This window comes from Tenrec ecaudatus, chromosome 13 (assembly GCF_050624435.1).
Source record: "Tenrec ecaudatus isolate mTenEca1 chromosome 13, mTenEca1.hap1, whole genome shotgun sequence".
Lineage (NCBI taxonomy): Eukaryota > Metazoa > Chordata > Mammalia > Afrosoricida > Tenrecidae > Tenrec > Tenrec ecaudatus.
This window is the reverse complement of record NC_134542.1, coordinates 87,537,191-87,559,033: the sequence shown is the minus strand read 5'-3', so window position 1 is coordinate 87,559,033 and position 21,843 is coordinate 87,537,191. Positions and strand designations below refer to the sequence as shown.

The window sequence follows — 21,843 nt, the reverse complement described above, 5'->3', positions numbered from 1 at the left end:
TTGGTCTTCCCCATTTCCCCATATACCCAACAGATCTACCAACAGAAATGTCAGTGCCTCTGAAATATAGGTGCTCCCGTCCCCTGGTCTCAACCTGACTTTCCAGACAGACTAACTCTTTATGGGAATAGAAAGCTTCCCCTTTCTCCCAAGGAGCGGCTTATGGTTTCGAACTGCAGATCTTGAAATTAGCAGCTCAACACATAACCCACTATGCCATCAGGTCTTTTAGCCAAAGAATGCTGCATAATAGAAGGAATAGGCTCTTCATTTTATTTACAGTGCCATTGGTACACTGAGCTTTTGCTGCTTCACAGTTTTCTAATCCATATTGCCTAGTGCAATCAAAGTCTGTTCTTAACATCTCACTCCTTTTTCTCTCCTAGTGACCAGTGATCAGGTCAAACTGCATTTCACATTGTCAGCATAGAAGCCCCATCTAGTGGTGCAACAATGTAGCTGCAATTTTATAGTTCCACAGTGTACTAAAAATTAGAAACATTCAGTGATTATAGGCACCGCCTACCTGTAGTAGGTTGTCACATAAGATCACCATGGATCAAGATAATCTGAAATGTGAATAGAAATATTCATATCTAAAAATAAATCTTGGTAGAAAATGATTGTGGGTAAGTGATGTGCTAACAAAAAGCCGTGTAGAAAACTCATTAGGTTTTGTTTTTTTAAATCTTTTTATTGGGGCTCATACAACTCTTATCACAATCCGTACATACATCAACTGAGCAAAGCACCCTTATATATTTGTTGCACTCGTCATTCTCAAAATTCACCTTCCACTTGGGTTCCTGGAATCAGCTCGGTTTCCCTTTTTATTCCCCTCCCCCTCCCTCCCCGCTCCTCCCTTCCCCCTGGTCCCTTGATAGTTTATAAATAATTATTATATCTTATCTTACACTCCCCGGTGTCTCCCCTCACCCACCTCCCCATTGCCCATCTCCCAGAGAGGAGGTCACACATAGATCTCCAAGATCGGTTCTCCCTTTCTACACCCCCTTCCCTCCTGGTGTCGCCACTCCCACCGCTGGTGTTGAGGGGTTCGTCCGTCCTAGATTCCCTGTGTTTCCAGATCCCTACTGCACCGCTGTACATCCTCTGGTATAACCAGGTCCGCAAGGTAGAATTGGGGTCATGATAATTGGGAGGGGAGGAAGCATTCAGGAACTAGAGGAAGGTTTTGAGTTCATTAGTTTTTAAATTAAGATGAAAAGTTTTTGTAACTGGTATGAAAACAGTAAAATAAGTCATTTTTCTACCTTGTATAAGAGAAAAAAATTAAGTTGGAAGTGTTGCTTCATTCTAATCAATAGTGATAATTAAGAAAGTATTGCTGGCATTGAAAACAAACAAACAAAAACACTATACCAAAGGTCAAATTGAACAGCATATAACCCTATAATCAAGACGTTAACTTTAAAGAGATATAAAGCCAGAAAGGATCCCTGGTGGTGCTGTCAGGTAAACTTTGGACTACTAGCTGCAGGATTGAGGATTCAAGCCCACCAGCCACTGCCTGAGAGAAAGAGCAGGCTGTCAACTCCCAAGATTTACAGCCTCAGAACCCCAGTATAGTGCTGCTGTTAAACTGTGAGTTCCAGAATAAGTCAGTCTCTCAAGAAAAGTGTATTTAGTCATCTTAAAGCTGAAGGTAATTTGCATGATCTAAGGCTATTGAGTGGTAGGTATTCATAACAGATAATTCATGATTTCCTTAGTAAATTGGGTCAAATAATTGCAAAGGAAATGATTAATACTAACTAACCTTAATGTTAGTAAAGACTATTGGTTTCAGAGGAGATAGACACTGCATTAGGCATGGTTGACTAGAGAAACAAACCCAGTGTCACTTACATATGTGTAAGAGAGTTTTTTATCAAGAAGTAGTTCTATATCAGGAAACATCCCAACCCAGTCCAAAAGAAGTCCTAATCATAAATACCTCTCCAGACTCATGCAGCCACATACAATGATGCAGAGTGCATGGAGATCCCAGGCCAGTGGGTGCAGAGTTGTGGGGATCCAATGGCAGTGTCTCTGGCAGCTCTCCAAGTGACTTGACAGCAAGAAGGTGAAGCAGAAGTTTACAGGATCCTCCTTGTGAAAAGGTCACACCCACCAGGAGGGGCCATCAGGGCCCCCCTACTACAAATGCTTGTACTTAAAATTATTAAGAACCAAACTCAAACTCAGTACCATCAAATCAATACTGACTCATAGCGACCCTATAGGCCAGGGTAGAACTGCCCCTGATTGACAGGCTAAACTGCACCCCTTTTCTTCTATATCTTCAAGTTGATGTATATAACTACCACAGCCATCAAACTGAAAAACAAAACCCACTTCTATCGTTTTAATTCATACTCATATTCCTCATAGGATATGAAAGAACTTGCTCTTAAGGTTTTTGAGATTATTAATCTACAGGAATGGACAACCTCATCTTTCTGCCACAGAGCAACTGGTGGATTGGAACAGCTGACCTTGCATTTAGTAGCCTAACACCAACAACTACCAACAGTACCAGGACTTTTTTGAGATACCCGCCAAACCCACTTCTGTCTTGTCTATTCTGACTCATAATAACCCTACATAGGATTCCCAAGGCTCTGTAAATCTTTATGGGGGCAGACAGCCTCATCTTCCTTTCGAGGAGTAGCTCATGAGTCTGAACCACTGACCTTGCACTTATCTGACAGCATCACCAGGACTCCTGAGACTTAATATTTCTAATGAGGAAAATGATGTGATATGGAGCTTGGAGACCCCCAGATAGTTTATAGGAGCTTTCGTCATAATTAGGAAATGGTGGGGCAAGGCAAGGAGACCAGGGAGAGAACGGTTAGAGAGAAAAATAGAAAATGGTAGGATAAGGTTCAGTACCCCATTCACGTAGTTTGTGAGCAGAAACTAACAAAGTATCAGGAGTGAAGCTCCATGGGATCTTAGATGAGACGGTTTTAGGTTTGCCTTGAGATTGTGACTCAAGGTCACATGATCATGAGTCAACTGCAGCCGCCACTTAGGTGTTTGAAATGTTGCAACCAATTCTATAACTTTTTTTAACCTGTAATTTGACATGTATATTTAACTCCCACTTCTGCGATTCCCTCCTTTAGCAATAATGTGTTAATTAATAACCAGAATTTTTCTCAACTTCTAAAACCATATAAGGGGGATTCAGAAGTTCATGGGAAATTTTCCATTTCTTTTAATTCCAGTTTTCCAAAAACTGTGAAGCTGCTTTGCAGATTGGCTGCTCTCTAACTGGGAGTTGGTAAATTCTGCTGATGTACACTGGCAGATCTCTCATATAAATGATGGTCATTGTTTTGGTCTAATAAATTTAAATCTGGGGTCTTTTCCACCACAAATACTTGTACTTAAAGTAACTTAATACCAAAACCCAAACTGACTACCATCAAATCAATGATGATAGCAAGTCTGTAGAACAGGGTAGAATGACACCAAAGCTCCTTGAAGTCATTAACAATACACTATTTCTTTGGTGGCATGACAATTAAGCACTGATGGAAACTATGTGGAGCAGTTGAGCTCTGTCACATGTAATCAGTGAGTCAAAATCAAATCATTAGCACCTAACAGCAGCGACTCTTGTTACAGAAATCAAATGCTGATAGGAATTTTTCTAAATTAATTTCTTTTTTTTAATTGTTTTATTAGGGGTTCATACAACTTTTTTTTTAAGTTTGTGCCTGTTGTATTTTATAGAGAGATTTTTCTAAAGCCATTGTAGGTTGACAGAAAAAATTATGCAGTTTAAGTATAGAGAGTTTCCTCATATCCCTTCTTCCCTCTGCAGAGTTTCCCTTGTTATGAACACCTTGCATTCATAGGTTAGTTTCATACATCATACGACTCTTATCACAATCCATACATACATCAATTGTGTAAAGCACATTTGTACATTCATTGCCTTCATCATTCTCAAAACATTTGCTCTCCACCTAAGCCCCTGGCATCAGCTCCTCAATTTTTCCCCTTCCTGCCCACTTCCCCCTCCCTCATGAACCCTTGGTAATTTATAAATTATTATTTGGTCATATCTTGCCCTGTCCAATGTCTCCCGGAAGAGGTCACCTGTAGATCTTTGTTGTAATCGGTTCCCCCTTTCCAACCCACTCTCCCTCTGAGAAACTGATTTTAAATCATGTATATCTCTGTTGAGAAATATTATAGAAATGATGTGTCTTGAAATTACAAAAGAAATAGTGTGCCCCAAAATCACATTGTAAATTTTGGAGACTCTCAATTCATAAACTTGTTGATCTATATCCTTTTGTTTTAATTCACAATTTTATTGGGAGCTCTTTATAGGTGTCATAACATTTCATAATTAGATCAGGCATACTTGTACAATTGCTACTACAGTCAGTTTCAAAATACTTCTCTTCTTGAACTCTTTGGTATCAGCTCCCCTTTATCCCCTCCCTCTCCCACCCTTCCCCCAGGGGAATTGTTATAATTGTTACATATTACTATTATTTTATTAAACATATATATGCATTAGCCATATCTTAACCTATCTAATATATCCATTCACCTACAGTTCTGTTATTTGCTCCCACAAGTGAGGTTGTACAGACAGCATTGTTGTTAGCTCATCTTTCCCCCCCCCCCCCACCTCCCTCTTCTCCCTGTCTTCCCTATCCTCAGGGAATCATTTCTCCAGTTGCTATTTCCTTTTTCTTTGTCAGTTTCTTTTAAAAATATCATTTTATTGGGGGCTCCTACAGATTTTATTACAATCTAAACATACATTCATGTGTCAAACACATTTGTGTATTTGTTGCCATCATGATTTTCAAAACATTGTCTTTCTACTTGAGCCCTTGGTATCAGCTCTTCATTTCTCTCCCTCCCTCACTCCCTTCCCCATGAACCCTTGATAATTTATGAATCATTATTTATTTATGTCTTATATTGACTGATGTCTCCCTCACTTTTCTCTTGTCCATCCCTGTGGGAGGGGGTTATATGTAGATCATTGTGATTGATTCCTCCTCTTCCATCCCACCTTCCACCTACCCTCCAGGTATCGCTACTCTCATCTTTGGTCCTGAGGGGTTTATCTGTCCTGGATTCCCTGTGTTTCCAGCTCTTACTGATGTATATGCTCTGGGCTAGCCAGATTTGTAAAATAGAATTGGGGTTATGATAGTGGGAGAGGGGCTGAGGAACCATTAAAGAATCAGAGGAAAGTTGTATATTTCAACAGTGCTATACTGCACCCTGACTGGTTTGTCTCTTCCTTGTGACCCTTCTGTAAGGGGATGCCCAAGTGTCTACAGATGGGCTTTGGGTCTCCACTCTGTGCTCCCCCTCATTCACATTGATATAATTTTTTTGTTCTGGGTCTTTGATGCCTAATACCTGGTCCCATTGGTACCTCATGATCACTCGAGCCAGTGTGTTTCTTCCATGTGGACTTTGTTGCTTTTCAGCCAGATGGCCGCTTATTTATCTTCAAGCCTTTAAGATCTCAGATGCTCTATCTTTTGATAGCTGGCCACCAAAAGCTTTCTTCACCACATTTGCTTATGTACCCATTTTGTCTTCAGTGATCATTTTGTGATCTATATTCTAACATCAAAGACTGGAAGCTCCCGAGATAGCACAATGTACTAGACTGGGTACTTTACAGAAACAAATCAACAGAAACTCATGTATAAGAGAGAGTTTTATATAGAGGTTGTGCACATCAAGAAAACATCCCAACTCAATGCTGCCCAAGCCCACAAGTCCAACATTAACCCATATCCAATCCACAAAGTCCTCCTCCACCTCACAAAACATACACTATGATGCCAACTGCAAGAGGAAAGCCAAATCAGTGAACGTGTAAGCATCTCAGCGCGATCGCAGGGGTCTCCACACAGCTGCTCCAGCACCCAGGGCTGCATCAGGATAGGATCATGGGGCTTCTCTTTGGGAGAAGTCTTGCAGGAAGTGAGCCTTGCCAGCTGAAACAGGGACTGGGTAAGGCAGCTGCACCCTGGTCTGACCATCAGAAAGCAAGGCTAGAACTAGAAAGGCAAGGCTCACCGAGCCATTCATCTCTCCTCCCTTCAATTAATCCCACGTGTTTATCGGCCAGGTTGGTACAATACACTAACTACCTCACACAACAAATCAAATACCAGATTCAAGAGCCTTCTTTTGAATCTTACAACTGAAAATGAGGCACTGTGAGGCTAGAGTGTTACAATGAAAAATCTCAACTTTGAGCACCAAAATCATCCCTTCATTTTGAATGATTAGAATTTAAACAAAATTACTATGTTTTTATTACAACTTAACTATTAGCTTTAAGTTGAAATTAGGATATATATTTCAGGTGCCTCTTGAATAACCATATTTCTGTCAATTCCTAAAGAGGTGTAGAATGGAAGGTACAGTTGAATGTCCATTTTATAAAAGAACATAATTTCCCATTTTTATATTATACAGAAACATGACATTTGGTATCATTACTCTTTCAATACTTTAAAATATATGACTGCTTTATATTTGTGATTTATTTGATATGAGGTTAAAAACTGCAGGTCAAAATCCAAGGCAGCTCTACAATTGTTACTTGTTATGATTTCTGAGAAATGCTGCATCATTTCACTAAAGCTGCTTTCAAATATAATGTTTAGAATTAGATTGATGATCTGCAGAGTTTCATAGTTAATATAAATACTAGAGACTGTCTGCCGCCTTCGCTGCTGCTATTTTTTCTTAGTTGGGTCATTCTGAGGTAGCTACCTTTCTGCTTTTCCTCCCATTACAAATGATAACTTGCTAAATATCTTGATGCTTGATTTTAGAAAACCTGTGCTTTAAGTTAAATTAGATTAAATTAAATTTAGCTTATACACAAATTATAAGTCACTTAGAAAGTAAAGGCAACACACTGTTTATTTACTTTTTTTTTTTTTTTTCGCAAACTGGGTAACTGTTTTACTAAGTATTGATATATAATAGTCCTTTTTTCTATTAAATCTTTCTGGGTATAGTTAAATGCTGGGATATTGACATTTCCATGACATTTATAGGTGAATATGTATTTGTTGTTATAAGGGACAGCAGACATTGGGTAGAATATTTAATATTTGAATTTCTTAGAAATTTCAGGATTTAGAGTTGCCATTTACTATCTTGTACTTTTTCTATTCAGTAATAGGCTTATGCATTGTGTGTGTGTGTGTGTGTGTATAATCAAAGGATTTTTTGTTGTTGACATTGAGAGTTTTATAATTCTTGAGGGTCTAGGGTAAATGGAGTTGTAATAGAAAAGGGTTATTCGTTCTTAACTCAGACAGTAAAGTAATCCTTGGAGATCAAGATGAGTATGATTTAATATTTAAATGTGAAGTTTTGCTTCCAAGCACACTAGCTTTGACATTGAGTGCAGTGAATTCACTCCACCACGACTCTTTCATGGAGTGCTTGGAGAGTTGCCGCTTTGCAAAATCAGATTCTTTATTGTTATGAACTAATAAAACAGATGTCAGATGGCTAATTGTAGTAAGAGAGGAAAACTGACAAAACAGATCAAGAATTTGGCTTTGATATTTAAGTATCATGAAGTTTTATTTTCTGGAGAGTATTTGGAACCACCATTTGCCATGTTGTCACTATTAATGAATATATTGATGGCACTCATTGTGCCTTCTCAAATTAAAGGGTTAAATACATACATGCCTTATACATACTTCCCATTCTTCTGAATGGAGACGTAAATGGATGTAACAAAATGTAGATGTAAGAAATCTACATCTATACATCTATATCTTTAGTAACTGTCTGGACTTGTTTTCATAAAATAATTCAAGTGTAGCGAACAGGTGTTTGTTTTGCATCTATTTTCAATGACTCTTGCTTATCCATTGTTTACTGTGTGTTATGTATTGGCTGCTATAAAGTACAGCTGGCCATATGCACCGAGCTGCACTGATAAGAAATACCTGAGATGTAGTATTTGACAGTTTCTACTTGAAGCCCTTTCTGTGTATTCATCGGTCTGTGAATTATAAGAGGCAGCTTGGTATGTTACAAAAGGACTTAGAAATACAAATAGCTTCTGAAGCCAAGTTTCTATTGAAAAAAAAAATCGTATTCTCGCAGGAAGAATTTAAGCAAATTACTTAGCCTGAGCCTAAATATCCTCTTTTTAAAAATGATATAAGAACAACCATATCTCCCCTTTCAGGCAGTAAGTATAAGTTTACTAGTTAAAGCAATGGTTGTGTCAGATGGTAGAGCAGAAGTTGTTCTAAGGCTGTTTGAGCCTTTTTCTTTTTTCCAGTATCTTTCACACTCAGAGTCTGGCTGTGGCTTACCCTGAAGTATTGCCTGCTGTCTTTCCTAGGGTTAAATGATTAATCCTGAGGTTTCACCATATATTTGTGTCTAAATAGATACATATATAGGTATATGTGTATATATTACAGGTCTGTGTGTATATCTATTTGCATATATGTATACTTTATTTTTTCCTCTTTTTTCCCCTCCCTTTCTATTATATTCAGATACTCGTTTGTTTATGAAAGGAATGTGGCTTTGGCCTCCTGAACTATTGCCTGCTATCTCTTCTAGGTTTTTAATTGTTATTTATCTTGAGGTTTTACCATATGTATATATAGATACATATATATGTGTACTATAGATTTTTTTCTCTGTGTTTTCCCCCCTTGCTTTCTATTCTTATTATTATGGTATTGAGATGCTTGCTTGTTTATAAACAGAGATCCTGGGTGGCACAAATGTTTAAGTGCTTGACTACTAACCAAAAGGTTAGTGATTCAGATCTGTTCCCCCCTAGGGGCCTCCAAAGAAAAGCCTGGTGGTCTATTTATGAATGTTGACAAGCCATTGAAAACCTATGGAGCACAGCTACACTGTGAAGCTTATGGGTGTCTATGAATCAGAGCCTACTTGATGGCCACTGGTTTGATTCCCCCCCCCCATTTTTATTTTATGAAATAGAGCTAATAATAGTAGAAAGTAGTAGTTTTGGCAAAATTTAAATCTTGGCAACACTTTTGTCAGTTATTTCCATTTGAGCTTTAGAAAACTTTATTTATTGGCCCATGAAGACTCAAGCCTTGAAAATGTTGGCGTGTGTGTGTGTGTTTTAAATGTTATACTGTCTGCACTGCTTTCTAGTAAATAATGACTTTGTTTAACCAAGAAAGTGCTCAGCACCGACTTCAATAGTTTTTCCATTAGGACTTTCTGATGAATAAAGTTAATATCTGTCTGATATACTTCAATTTGCAGCCAAGTAGACTGCTGTCATGATAAAACACACTGTAGGTTAATATGCAGTGGCATGCAACCACCTATACCTTCATTCTTTTCAGTCTCTACTTAAAGACTTGAGTAAGAAGTATTTAAAATGTATACTTAATACAATTTCATTTGAAAGAACATTGTTCATCCTCCGGATCTTTCAGTGCCTCTGGGTCATGGTGATAGTCAGCACTGTGCTGGAAAAGCATAGGAGAATAAAACTAAATGAAAAACCAAAAGACATTTATTTGTGGATTGTATTCTCTTTGACCTTGCTGTCTCCCCAGGGTTGTGATTCTGAGCCCCCAGGCCCAGGGACTCGTGGCCCCAAGGTGTTTGGTTATAGCTAAGTGATTTTTATAACTTTGCCCCTGAATATGCTACTATATTCATGGATTTGTATGCAGCATATGTGAACACATACAGAGAAATGTCCTCTGTCCAACATTCACATATTAGTGGATGTAATCCCATTCACCTTCCCATACCTGTTTATTCTTTGTGTCTTTGTATCTATTCATAAATTATTCCAATTACTAGATTGTGTGTGTGTAACAAACTGTCTTTACCTCTGTTACCTTTAACTCTTATGCTCTTCCCAGTATCTTCTTTTGCCATGATTATTTTATGATGTGCTCCCCTTTACTTTGCGTCGCATTTTCCTTCACCCAAGTTATGCATTGGGCTACTAGCCACAAGGTTAGGGGCTCACAACCTCAGGATAACGAGGGGCTTTCTAATCCTCTGCTCTATGGAGTCACCACGAGTGAGAATTGACTCTACAGCGCTGAGTAGAGTTTCACCACAGTTAATGTGTGCCTACCCTGCCCTCCCCTACCTCCTAATCCATAAAAGAATGTTGCTTTCTTTCTCAGGGAATTATCTCCATCTTGACATTGCACCTGCTCATTCTTTAAGGTAGCAAGAAATGGGTACCGTATATACTTGTGCATAAGCCAAGTTTTTCAGCACATTCTGTATGCAGTTTTTGTGGTAAAATTAGGTGCCTAGGCTGATATTCGGGTCAGCTTATACTCGAGTATATATGGTAGTTTACTTTTGATTTATTACTTTGAAAACTGACATGTGCATATTACAGACATTTATAGACTATAAAAAGCATATCTGATATATCAATCATATGTGGGCTTGTACTGGTTTTAGTGCTCGAAGAAGAATGCTTTCGCATTATCAAAATGGTAAAAACAACAAATACTTGAACTGATAGGTATTTTAAATTAGAGATAAATGAGAGCAACAAAACAAGGAAACAGAGTGCTAATTAATGAAGGGCCATGCCCTGGTGCAGCAGAATCAATCATGGCTACACACAGACTGGAACACTGTGCTCTGAGTAAAGCCCTTGAAACAATTACATTTGTAACTAAGACAGTTACTGACAGAATTTAAGATTTGTCTGTTACCAATCCTACAAAAATCGACTATTCCTTACTGTTTGCATGTTAGCGTAGGAAACACATTCCTAGATGATAAACATTTTCAAGAGGAGCTCTAGTGGCACAGACTAAGCCCTCAGCAGGTAATCAAATGCCAGCACTTTAAACCAAATAGCCACTTTGTAGAGAAACATGGCAGTCTGCTTTCATAAGGATGTATGGCCTTGGAAACCCCAATGGGGTAATTCTACTGCCCTCTGAGAGCTGGAATCAACTTGATGACAATGAGTGTTGATTACTATTGTTTTTAAGCATCTTGACTTTTATACTAAATACTACTTTCTGTTTTGTTCTGTTTCTCCCTTTTAGGAAGCTGACGGGACATTCCTTCCACATGGGCTACAGCATGGCAATTTTGAATGGCCTTGTAGCTGCTGTTACTGTAGCCTGGTGCCTCATGTAAACTCACACTAGAGCAATATTGTCACCAAAATTAGTCATGATTGTTTTGTAATAATAGAGAAGATTATCACTGCCTACTCAGAGGACTGATACATCTCTTGTTCTTTATATGACCTAGATACCTGTGGGGGCGGCCTTTTTAAGAATGGTTCTAGAATCTTGGCATTGGAAATATGTGTATGAGGTTTCAAGTACTCTCTTAAAGATGTAAGATGTTTACTTCATCTTTTTACTTTTGTATGCATAGTTACTACAAATTATAGAAAAATTTAAATGAAAGCTAAACTTGAATACAGGACATTGCCTACCTTTCCATGTATATAATCCATTTTTGTGAGGAAAGACTGGTTTTGCTGTTTAACTGAGATAGAAATATTTATATATTTAGGAAGCAAACCAATACAATTGGTCATTTCATAGTAGCTGCTTTTAAATCAGAAAATTTGGTGTTTGCTATTTGTATATTCACTAGAAGGTGCATTTATATTTTTATGGGGTGTACTAAATGTTTTGGGGGTGTTTTTGTTTACATACTTTGCTACTACAAATAAATTTGTATGTTTTATAACTGTTGATAAATGTAAATGTTATTTTTCAGCTAGTGTAAACTTAATACCTACTTTTTTACAATTATTTTGTGTTTAAAATGCAAAAACACTTGATCTGAGTTTAGAATTAAGTAAATTTATTTCTCAGAAGAAAGGACTGAAAGGGGAGAATATTTAAGCCATTAAGTTACTGAGAAACCAGAAGCTGTTTAATATTTCCGTTTCTACAATTTCAGATATTTATCATGGTGTATATATGGTTACTTCAACAGAATTTATCTTGTTTTTAATAAATGTAAACGTAAAAGATTTTTACGTAGAAAAACTTGAAAATGTTTTTGTGTTTACTTTTTAAGCAGAAAAAGTATTTTGGTAGGCAAGGCAAGTCAGACAGTACTGCTGTTAAGAGTCCCAGCTCACACCCAGGTTTATTACAGACAACACATTTCCATCAGTAGATGACTGCAGACATGTTTTCTCAGGAATACCCTTGTCTTAGTCTTCTTGGGTAGTTTCATGAACAATCTCTAATCAAAACTGGTTTCCAGGGGAATCTGCTCAAAACTCACAGCCATCTGGTCAATGCTGGCTCATCGCAGCCCTTTAGCACAAGGTAGAACTGCCTCTGTGGGTTGCTGAGACTAAAGCCTTATGGGAGTAGAAAGCTTCAGTTTTCTCCTGAGGAGCCACTGGTGGTTTTGAATTGCTGACCTTGTGGTTAGCAACCCAATGCATAATCAAATACACCACCAAGGGATCTGCTGAGCAAGTTACATTCAAGGCAGAGTTCAGTGAGTTATGGCTACTGTTTTTAGTTTTCCAAAAGGGTCATCCTGATATTCTTTAAAAAAAAAAAAAAAAGCGTGATCACAGGGACCTTACAAGGAAAACTTACAGCGCAGTTTTTAGAAAACAGAAGGCTGCATTCATGAGAAAAAGTCTAAAAGGTAGTGCCAAGGAGCTGTTGACCATGAGGAGAGTGTACCTCCATTTTCTTCAAGGAGCGGTTGACCCATGAGGACAGTGTACCTCCATTTTCTTCAAGGGTAGCAGGGTGATCTTACAAGAACTTCACTGGGAAACCGTACCCATGTACCAGGCCACTCACTGTAAGTTGGCTGCCACTTGTACCTTTTCATCCCCAAAGCTTAGCATTTCAGAGGAACACAGTAGAAGACCCTCAAGAATGCCAAAACCCCTGGACTTGGGGGTGCGCAGTCTTGACACCAGCACACAAAGGTTTCGTTTGTTCAACTACATCGGTTGTGTTCACGTCTGTCTGCCTGTCTGTCTGTAGCTTAATGAAGCTGAGTCGCTGTTTTCCAAGCCTGGTCCGGAAACAAACGCCGGATCTTGGCCAGCTGTATGTGTTCCAGGACCGTGATTTAATTTCCGTTCCTCGCCACGAAGCAAGCAGATGATTGCGTTGTCAGGCCAGCTTAGGCGAAGACAAGATTCTCCGTGGTCCCGAAGGTGTTGCTAAGGTGTGTCTGGAGGGATTGGGAAAAGGCTCTCCGAGGAGATGACATAGGATGGGGCTGCGTAAGGTGTTAAAGACATTGGAAAGGAAAGGTGGATGGTTTACTAGGAGGTAGAAGGGCCCAGGGCCAGAGCAGGCAGGAACAGGTAAATCAGGCTCCCTGGAAACTAGTTCGGACAGACACACATTTGCAGTGTGCCGGCAGCCCCGGGGGTCGCTCTGGGTTGTCAGTACTTTGAAGTTGGCCCAGTAGCCCACAGCTGGCTTAGCATTTGGGGAAGAAACACCCTGACCGCAGAGTCTTGAGAGGGAGGAAACAGCAGCCACATCTCCGTGCCCTAATAACGGTTTAAAAAGCAAATCAAGAGGCCCCCGAGCGCCAGTGTGTGGCCCTCGTGACAGTCACGGTCAGCTGTCCCCTGGGAGGCAGCTCCTTCAGCCATGGCCGCGCAGGCTTGAGGCAACGTGTGTGCGCGAGGGTCTCGGTGCCCCCACACTCCTCACAATCTCCTCGCTCTGACACAGCCCAGAAAACGGTCACGGTTATTTTTAGGGGGCCGTATTTTACTGGGGAATCTCAGAGCGAATTTAACACCCTGGGGTACTTCCGATGCAGGGGAACGGGAGAAAGGGATGTGGCTGTGTAGCACTTTATTGTCCATTATAAATCGCTAAGGGAGATGCTAAACTGGAGACCTGCGTCCCCGCTGCTGCCTTCTTTCCAGTACGTGGTCTGCGGAAGGACGTCTTACCCAGCAAGCACACGGTCTCCCTGATTCCCAGACCCCCGTGTACTGGGCGCGGTTAGCCCTTCATGTTGACGCCTCTTCTCTTCTGCTTGACAAATAAGTTCCAGAATAATTTACCATTATCTTCCATCACTCAACTATTGTGCTCCCCTCCTCCACCCCCCCCCACTATGGGCAGTTCACACAGGCAAAAAAACAAACAGCAAAATTAAAACGGTTTAGTGTGTTGTGTAACTTTGCTGTATCTCAAAACTAATTTTTACAAGTTTTCATCTTAAACCCCGACACATGTAATTAATACTTCTGCCTGTTATTTATGACCTACTTGTGATACTTTTATTAATAAATGCTAATGAAGAAGGATCCTTTGTTAAGCTGATGACTAGACCTACACTTGATTTTCCTGCAGTGTCGGAAGAAGTATTGTACCAGAGTATTAAAAGATATGTAATATTTTATTGATTAAAAAAAGCTATCCTTTAAAAGGAATACATTTTAGGATGTCATCATTTTGATGTGAATCATGTACGTGTTGATAATATACACTGTTTACTATACATTAAGTGTTTCAAGAGATCCACTTCTTTGCCTTTTTGCCCACGTATATTATGTAGTCTATTTGCAATCGTTTCAAAACAAGATGACGTGAAGATGGTAGTTGATGTAGGGAACAATAGTGGCTATTAGTCATCTCCTCACCTGTACGTATGGCTGTTAGCTCAACTGCTTTGCGAAGCAGGATTATCAGAGTAAAAGTGTATTTGTAAGCTGTATGGGAACTAAAAATTAGGAATAAAAGCATTTTCTTAAAAAAAAAAAAGAATGCCAAAACTGCCATTGTGATGTAGTGTTAGTGAAGAGTACACACTTCTCGGGGAAAAGCGAGAGTTAGGGAAATAACGCTTTCAGAAAAGTATAGGCCGAGATGGGAGTGTGGGAAACAATGATTTCTCCCAAGTTCTCTCCCCCCAATATTTGCCAAACCTAGCTGCTTGCTACACATGGCAAATAACTACACTTGGAGGTCAGCAAAAGTAGGTCAGAGGTTATTCTCCCTAAGGGTTATCAGCCCTCCAGAGCAAGCAGACATCACTGTTTATCCCACAATAAGTAGGGCCCACTTCCTTCTGATAAGGGTAGTAGTAAATTGTTTTCCTGAAGGAGAGCCCAGGGAGGTCAAGCCCACTCAAGGCTGACCACGGTTAGGCTGCCATCATGAATCTAGGATCTGCCCTTCTTGTCACATGTCTACCTCTAGTTCCACCCCTTCCTATCATGTGTACACCCCTAGCTCATCCCCTTCCTGTTATGTTTATGCCCATTTTACATCCCTCTCCTTTTGCTTGTATTGCCTATTGTTCAGCCTCTCCGTGTGACACGTGGTTACCTGTAATCATGCCCCCTAAGTAGATATAAGCCTTGGTTAGCAATAAATCTCTCTCTCCTGCTCTCTCCCCTACCCTCTCGGCCCATGCTGTGTGCAGACCTGGCTGTTGAGATCATGGCCATCCAAGAGGTGAGCATGCTACCGTACAATTGCACTTACTGAACCCATGATTAGTTGTGGGGGCTGGCTTCCCCCACGTGGGAGGATTTATCAAAACAATAGCTTTACAGTTTGATATTTTTACTTAATAGAGATTAATATGATTTTACTGCACTATTTTTGATAGCCCTATACACACACTCAAGGGCTTTCAGAAAGTTGGTGGGAAAATTAAATTTTTTAAATAGTGTAATTTTTCCACACTATTTGAAGGTGCCTTGAACACACAGGCACACACACACGCGCGCGCGCATTGTTAGGGTCCATGGAGATGGTTCTGACCTGAAGTACAATAGAATGGAGCTTTACGTATTCCGGAGCCATCCTCACAACTGTTACTGCTTGAAGTCATCGCGGCCAGTGTGTCTACCTCCTTGAAGATCTCTGTTTCATTAACCATCGACTTTAGCAAGCTTGAGGTCATTCTGCAGACGGATTCATCTTGATAACACGTCCAGAACACCAGTCACCAAGTCTCACCCTCCTCACATCTAAGGAGCATTCTGGCTGTACTAAGAAGTACAGATTTGTTTCTTCTCTGGCAGTCTGTGGCATATTCACTAGTCTTGGCAAACATCATAATTCAAAGGCTTCAATTCCTGTCTTTCAGGTACAACTTTCACTTGCATACTAGGGGAATGAAAACCCATGGAACGGATAAGATGTTCCTTGGTTCTCAAAATTACCACTTGTTTGCCATATGGTGCTGCCTTCTGTGTTGGTGTGATCCTGGAAGCTATGTTACTGGTGTTTCAAATGCCAGCAGGGTCAACCAAACTGAACAGGTTTCAGTGGAGCTTCCAGATCATGAACAGACGATGAAAAAGGAATTGGCTGCCCACTTTGGAGGAAGTAGCCACTGATGTATCGCTTTGCAACCTTGTCAGATACTGGAGCCCTAATGAATGGAAGCAGAACATAGGTGTTCCAGAGTGTAGACCCTTCAGATCAAAGGTCACTCAAAATGTGGCTGAGGAGAAGCTGCATTTTTGGAGCAAAGTCGACTGTGCTGCCTTGAGTTGGGTACTGTGAGAGTTTAGCATTCGGGATCTTCATTTGCTGGTGGGCTATGACTCAGGTAAGAAGAAACAGTTGTAAAAATCTAATGATCGGAGATTGGAATGCAGTACTCTAGGAAAATTGGGACTAATAATTGAAATGGAACTCTTAAAGGTTGACATTCTAGGCGTTAGTGAGCTTAAATAGACTGGTATTGGCCATTTTTGACTCAAAATCATGTGATTTACTATGTCAGAAATTGCACAATCAAGAGGAATGGTGTTGCATTCATTGTCACAAAGGGTATCCCCAAAGCGATCTTGAAGTACAGTTCTGTCTGTGATAGGATTTTATCTATCTACCTTCGGGGAAATCTAATCAAAAGTATTATTTCAAATTTATGCACCAACCACAAAAGCTAGTGATGAAGGAATTGAAAAATTCCACCAACACCTTTGGTTGGAAATTAATCAAACATTTAATCAAGATGTATTGATAATTATTGGCGATTAGAATGCAAAAGTTAGAAATGAAGAAACAGTAGTTGGAAAATACGGACTTGATACTAACAAAATTGGAGATTGCATGATAGGATTTTATAAGATCAACAACTTGTTCATAGCAAATATCTTTTTTCAACACAAATGGTGACATGGGCTTGATGTACTACACAGAAATCTAATTGAATACATCTGTGGGAAGAGACACAAGAAGCTCAATATCAGCAGCTGAAATGAGGCCAGGGCAGTGCTCATATGTAAGTTCAAGTTAACTGAAGAAATTTAAAACAAGTCCACAAGAGCCCAAATATGACCTTGAGTCTGTCCCATGTGAATTTGAGAAACATTCAAAAACAGTTTATTGCATTGAACACTAATGGCAGAAGACCTGATGAGCTGTGGGGTGATGTCAAGAACACCATTTATGAAGAAAGCAACAGGTATTAAAAAGGAAAGAAAGAAAAGATCAAATTGGACGTCAGAAGAACCTCTGAAACCTGCCCTTAATCTTACAGTAGCTAAGGCAAATGAAAGAAACGATTAAGTCATAGAGTTGAACAGAAAATTTGAAAGGACAACTCAGGAGGACAATGTAAAATATAATGAAATGTGCAAAGACCTAGAATTATAAAACCAAAAGGGACACTCAAAATATTATATGTATGTAATATATATAATGTTTATTGGGAACTCTTACAGCTAAAACCATCTGTAAATTAATTAGATCAAGCATAATTGTACAATTACTGCCACCATCAGTTTCAAAACATTTTCTTCTCGAATGCTTTCATATCAGCTCCCGTTTATCCCGTCCCTATATATTATTATTTTATTTAGCAAGGGGAGGAAATATTAAAGAACTAGAGGATAGTTATGCGTTCCATTAGTGTTAGACCGCACCCTCGATAGATCATCCCTTCCATGTGACCCTTCTGTGAGGGTCTATCCATTTATTTTATAGGGGTCTCCATTTTGCCATGCTCCTTCATGTCAATTTGGTTGCTTGTTTTTCAGTTTCCTATACCTATTCCCGTTGACACCTCATGATCACACAGGCGGGTGTGCTTCCATGGGGGCTTGGTTGCTTCCCTGCTAGATGGTCGCTTATTTAACTTCAAGCCTGGGCTGAGGACCAGATTTTTCTTTAAAACCCCAGACACTGTATCTTTTAATAGCCCAACACCATTAGCTTCCTTCACATTTGTTTATGCACCCATTTTGTCTTCAGCGATTGTGTTGGGAAGGTGAGTATCATACAGTGTCATTATGACAAACCGTTATTGTACTGAGGTAAGATTTAAGTAGAGGGCTTCAGGATTCCTCAGGGACTTCCTGTCTGTGCTTCCATTGTTGGCATGTTGTGGGTGGGTCAGACCAGCAGCTCTTCCTGAACTGTAGATTTAGTGTTGTCTTCTATAGTGCTGTTATCCAGGGAGGGCATGACATGTCTCAGAGATGAAGTCAGTCCTGCAGTCCTCTCTGTAAATGAGCAGGAACATCACACAAGGATTTGCACACGGGGATGAGATGTACTCTCCTGTGGAGATATAAACAATACCCTCCCCTTGGATGAATTAGTGCCCTGGTCCCCCATTGCCATCTTTTTTCTTCCCCCACCCCTATGTGGACCTTAAAAGCAAAAATGAGGGGGCCAGAAAGTTATCTTTCAGCACAGGTGCTATATATACCTTTTTATTCCTTTTATTTTATTTTGATGACATATGCATCACTGGGTTTGGTTTGGCTCTTGCCAGAGTATATGGTCCTCAGCCCAGACTGTGTGATATGTATTTTTCCCTATTCCTTTTCTGCTGTTTGAACTTACCTCAGTTGACTCATGTTGTACTTGCCCTTTTGTGCTTTGCTTACTTCCATCAGCATAATGTCCTCCAACTCTTTCCACAGACAAGGCGCTTCATCTTTTCATCACTATTTTATAGGGAATCAAAGTACTCTATTGTGTGTATGTACCAGTTTTTTTAATCCATTCGTTAACTGATGGAAATTTAGTCTGTTTCCATTTTTTTTGAAATTGTGAACTGCACCTCCATGAACATTGATGCTCAGATGTTTGGGCATGGTCTGTTTCTTATTTCTTCTGGGTACATGCCCCGTAGTGGAAGTGTTGGGTCTTAAGGTAACTTCATTTCCATCTATTTTAGGTATCATCAATCACTTTCCACAGTGGCTGTACATATCTACAAAACCATCAGCAGTTAATGAGAGTTCCTACCTCACCACACCCCCTGATTTCTGATTTTTTGAATTGTGCTCTTAGGGGTTGATAGGTGTTATCTCATAGTTGTTTTGATTTGCATTTCCCAGATGGCTACTGATTCAGGAACATTTTCTCATTTTTATTGGCCATTCAGGGTTCCTCATGAATGTCTTGTTCAAGTATTTAGCCCACCTCTTCAATAGGCAATTTGTTTCCTTCTTATTGTAAGCTTTCAGGATTCTGTAGATTTTAGTAATAAGTCCTTTGTCTGATATTCATTGCTAAATATCTTTTCCCAGTCTCTGGGTTCTCTTTTTACTCTATTGATGAAGTCTTTTGAGTGTCTTCATTAGTAATGGGTGTTGAATGTTGGCAAATGTCTTTTATACATCTGTTAATATTATCATGTGGTTCTAGTCCTTTTTCTTGTCAATATGATGGATATTTTTCATGGATTTTTGGCTGTTGAATCATCCCTGCATCCCTGGTATGAATCCCACTTGGCCATGATAAAGTATTTGTTTTATATACTTTTGTATTGCTATTGACCAAGTTTTTGTTAAAGATTTTTGCATCAATGTTCATTAGAGATATCATCCTATAGTTCTCTATTCTTGTGGGATCCTTGCCTGGTTTGGGTATCAGTGTTATACTGGTTTCACAGAATGTATTTGGGGATTTACCATCCTTTACCATACTCTGAAAGAGCTTGTGTAGAACTGGTGTCAGCTCTTTCCTGAATGCTTGGTAGAATTCTCCTGAGAACCCATCTGGACTGGGACTTTTTAAAGTTGGTATTTCCTTGATAACTTTATTTATTTCTTCTTTTGGTTTGGATCTGTTAAGGTTCTTTCCATCTATATTAGATAATCTGGGGAGGGTTTTTTTCCTTTTTTCCAAGTATTTGTTCATGTCTTCCAAGTTGTATTCATTGGAGTACAGACCCTCATAGTACTGTGTAATTAGTCTTTTAACTTCATTATAGTCCATTGTAATTCCCCCTGTTTCTTCCTTCATCCTGGATATTAATGTCTGCTTGTGATAGTTACATAATCTGTTGTCAATTTGAGACTTATGAGAGAAGGGATAGAGTTAGCCTGTCAGTCAGGTCGCAGCTGAGGACCTCATTTGGAGGTGCTAAGGAGATAAGTAGCTTGTTGGAGGTGGCACACATGCTGACTCCCTGGGAGACATGCTTGCTGAGAAGACACATGAAGCTATGCTAGTGCCCTGGGCTGGAGGAGCCACGTAGAGACCCCAGCCTGTGCTGAAATACTTACACCACCATAGGATCCACAAGATATGCCACTCACTGGTCTGTGATCTTCCTGAATTCGGCTTTATAGCATGTGTTTTGTGAGTCTGAAGAGGACGGGAAGATCACAGGTCAGTGGGTGAAAAGTCCTGTGAATCCAATAGCAGTGGAAACACCACAGGGCTATGGCAGGTCCCAGAGTGTTTCACCAATAGTAGGTGAAGGCAGAAAAAGAAAGGTTCCCAGACCCCTCCTTATGTGAAGGCCACACCCACAAGGAGGTACCATAAGGCTGTTACCTGATTGACAAGTTGGATATCACCCCTACATTTTTATATATCTTCAAGTTGACATGAACTTAAGTAACTACCAAACCATTCAATTGTGTGAATCACAACTGTGTGGATTAGCCTTGAGAAGAATGGGAATTCCAGAATACTTCATAGTGCCCATGGAAAACTTATACATGGATCAAGAGGCATTTGTGGGAATAGAACAAAGGAATTCTGCATGGTTTAAAATCGGGAAAGAATTATGTCAAGGTTGTATCCTCTCTCCGTGCTTATTCAAGTTGTATGCTGAGCCAATAATCAGAGAAGATTATAAGAAGAATGGCATCAGAATTGGAGGAAGGCTTATTAACAGCCTGCAATATGCAGATAACACAACTTGATTTGCTGAGAATAAGGAAGATTTGAAGCACTTGATGAATATCAAGGATTGCAGCTGTTGTTATTGATTACAACTCTATAAAAATGACCAAAATCCTCACAACTGGACCAATTGGTAATATCATGATAAATGGAGAAAATGGAGTGCCCTCCAGCCCAGGGCACTAGCATAGCTTCATGTGTCTTCTCAGCCAGCACGTCCCCCAGGGAGTCAGCTTTCATTGACGTTGACCGTGATTTGGTCTTGCTTGGATCTACAATCAGTGTTCCTGGAAGCAGCAGTTAAGATCAAAAGACAAGGTAGGTAAATCTATTGCATTATGGGAATCTGTTTCACAAGATGTCTTTAGAAGTCTTGTTGGGATGTAAGGATGTTACTTTGAGGACTAAGGAGCATCTGACTCAAGCCATGATATTTTCAATACTTTCATATATGAAAGTTGAATAATGTAGGTCAAAGAATTGATGTATTTGAATTGTGGTGCTAGGGAAGAATATTGAAAATACCATGGATTGCCAAAAAACCATACCTGTCTTGGAAGAAGTACAGCCAGAATGACCCTTAGAAGCAAGGATGGTATGACTTTGTCTCACGTACTTTGGACACGTTTTCAGAAGAGACTGGTCCTTGTAAAAGGACATCATACTTGGTAAGGTAGAATAGGGCAATAATAAAGAGAAAGACCCAGTGGTTGCAACAATG

The 21,843-nt window shown here is 39.7% G+C and overlaps 1 protein-coding gene across 1 annotated transcript in view; it reads left to right on the top strand.

The window, feature by feature from the left end:
- The window catches only part of ARL6IP6 (ARF like GTPase 6 interacting protein 6), a 39,237-nt gene extending 24,769 nt beyond the window's left edge, over window positions 1-14,468 (top strand). Inside the window, exon 4 of the mRNA XM_075529747.1 lies at window positions 11,082-14,468. Coding sequence (XP_075385862.1) covers window positions 11,082-11,175 — 94 coding nt within the window. The 3' untranslated portion in view covers window positions 11,176-14,468. The remainder of the gene's footprint in view (window positions 1-11,081) is intronic.
- The last annotated feature ends 7,375 nt before the right edge of the window (window positions 14,469-21,843 follow it).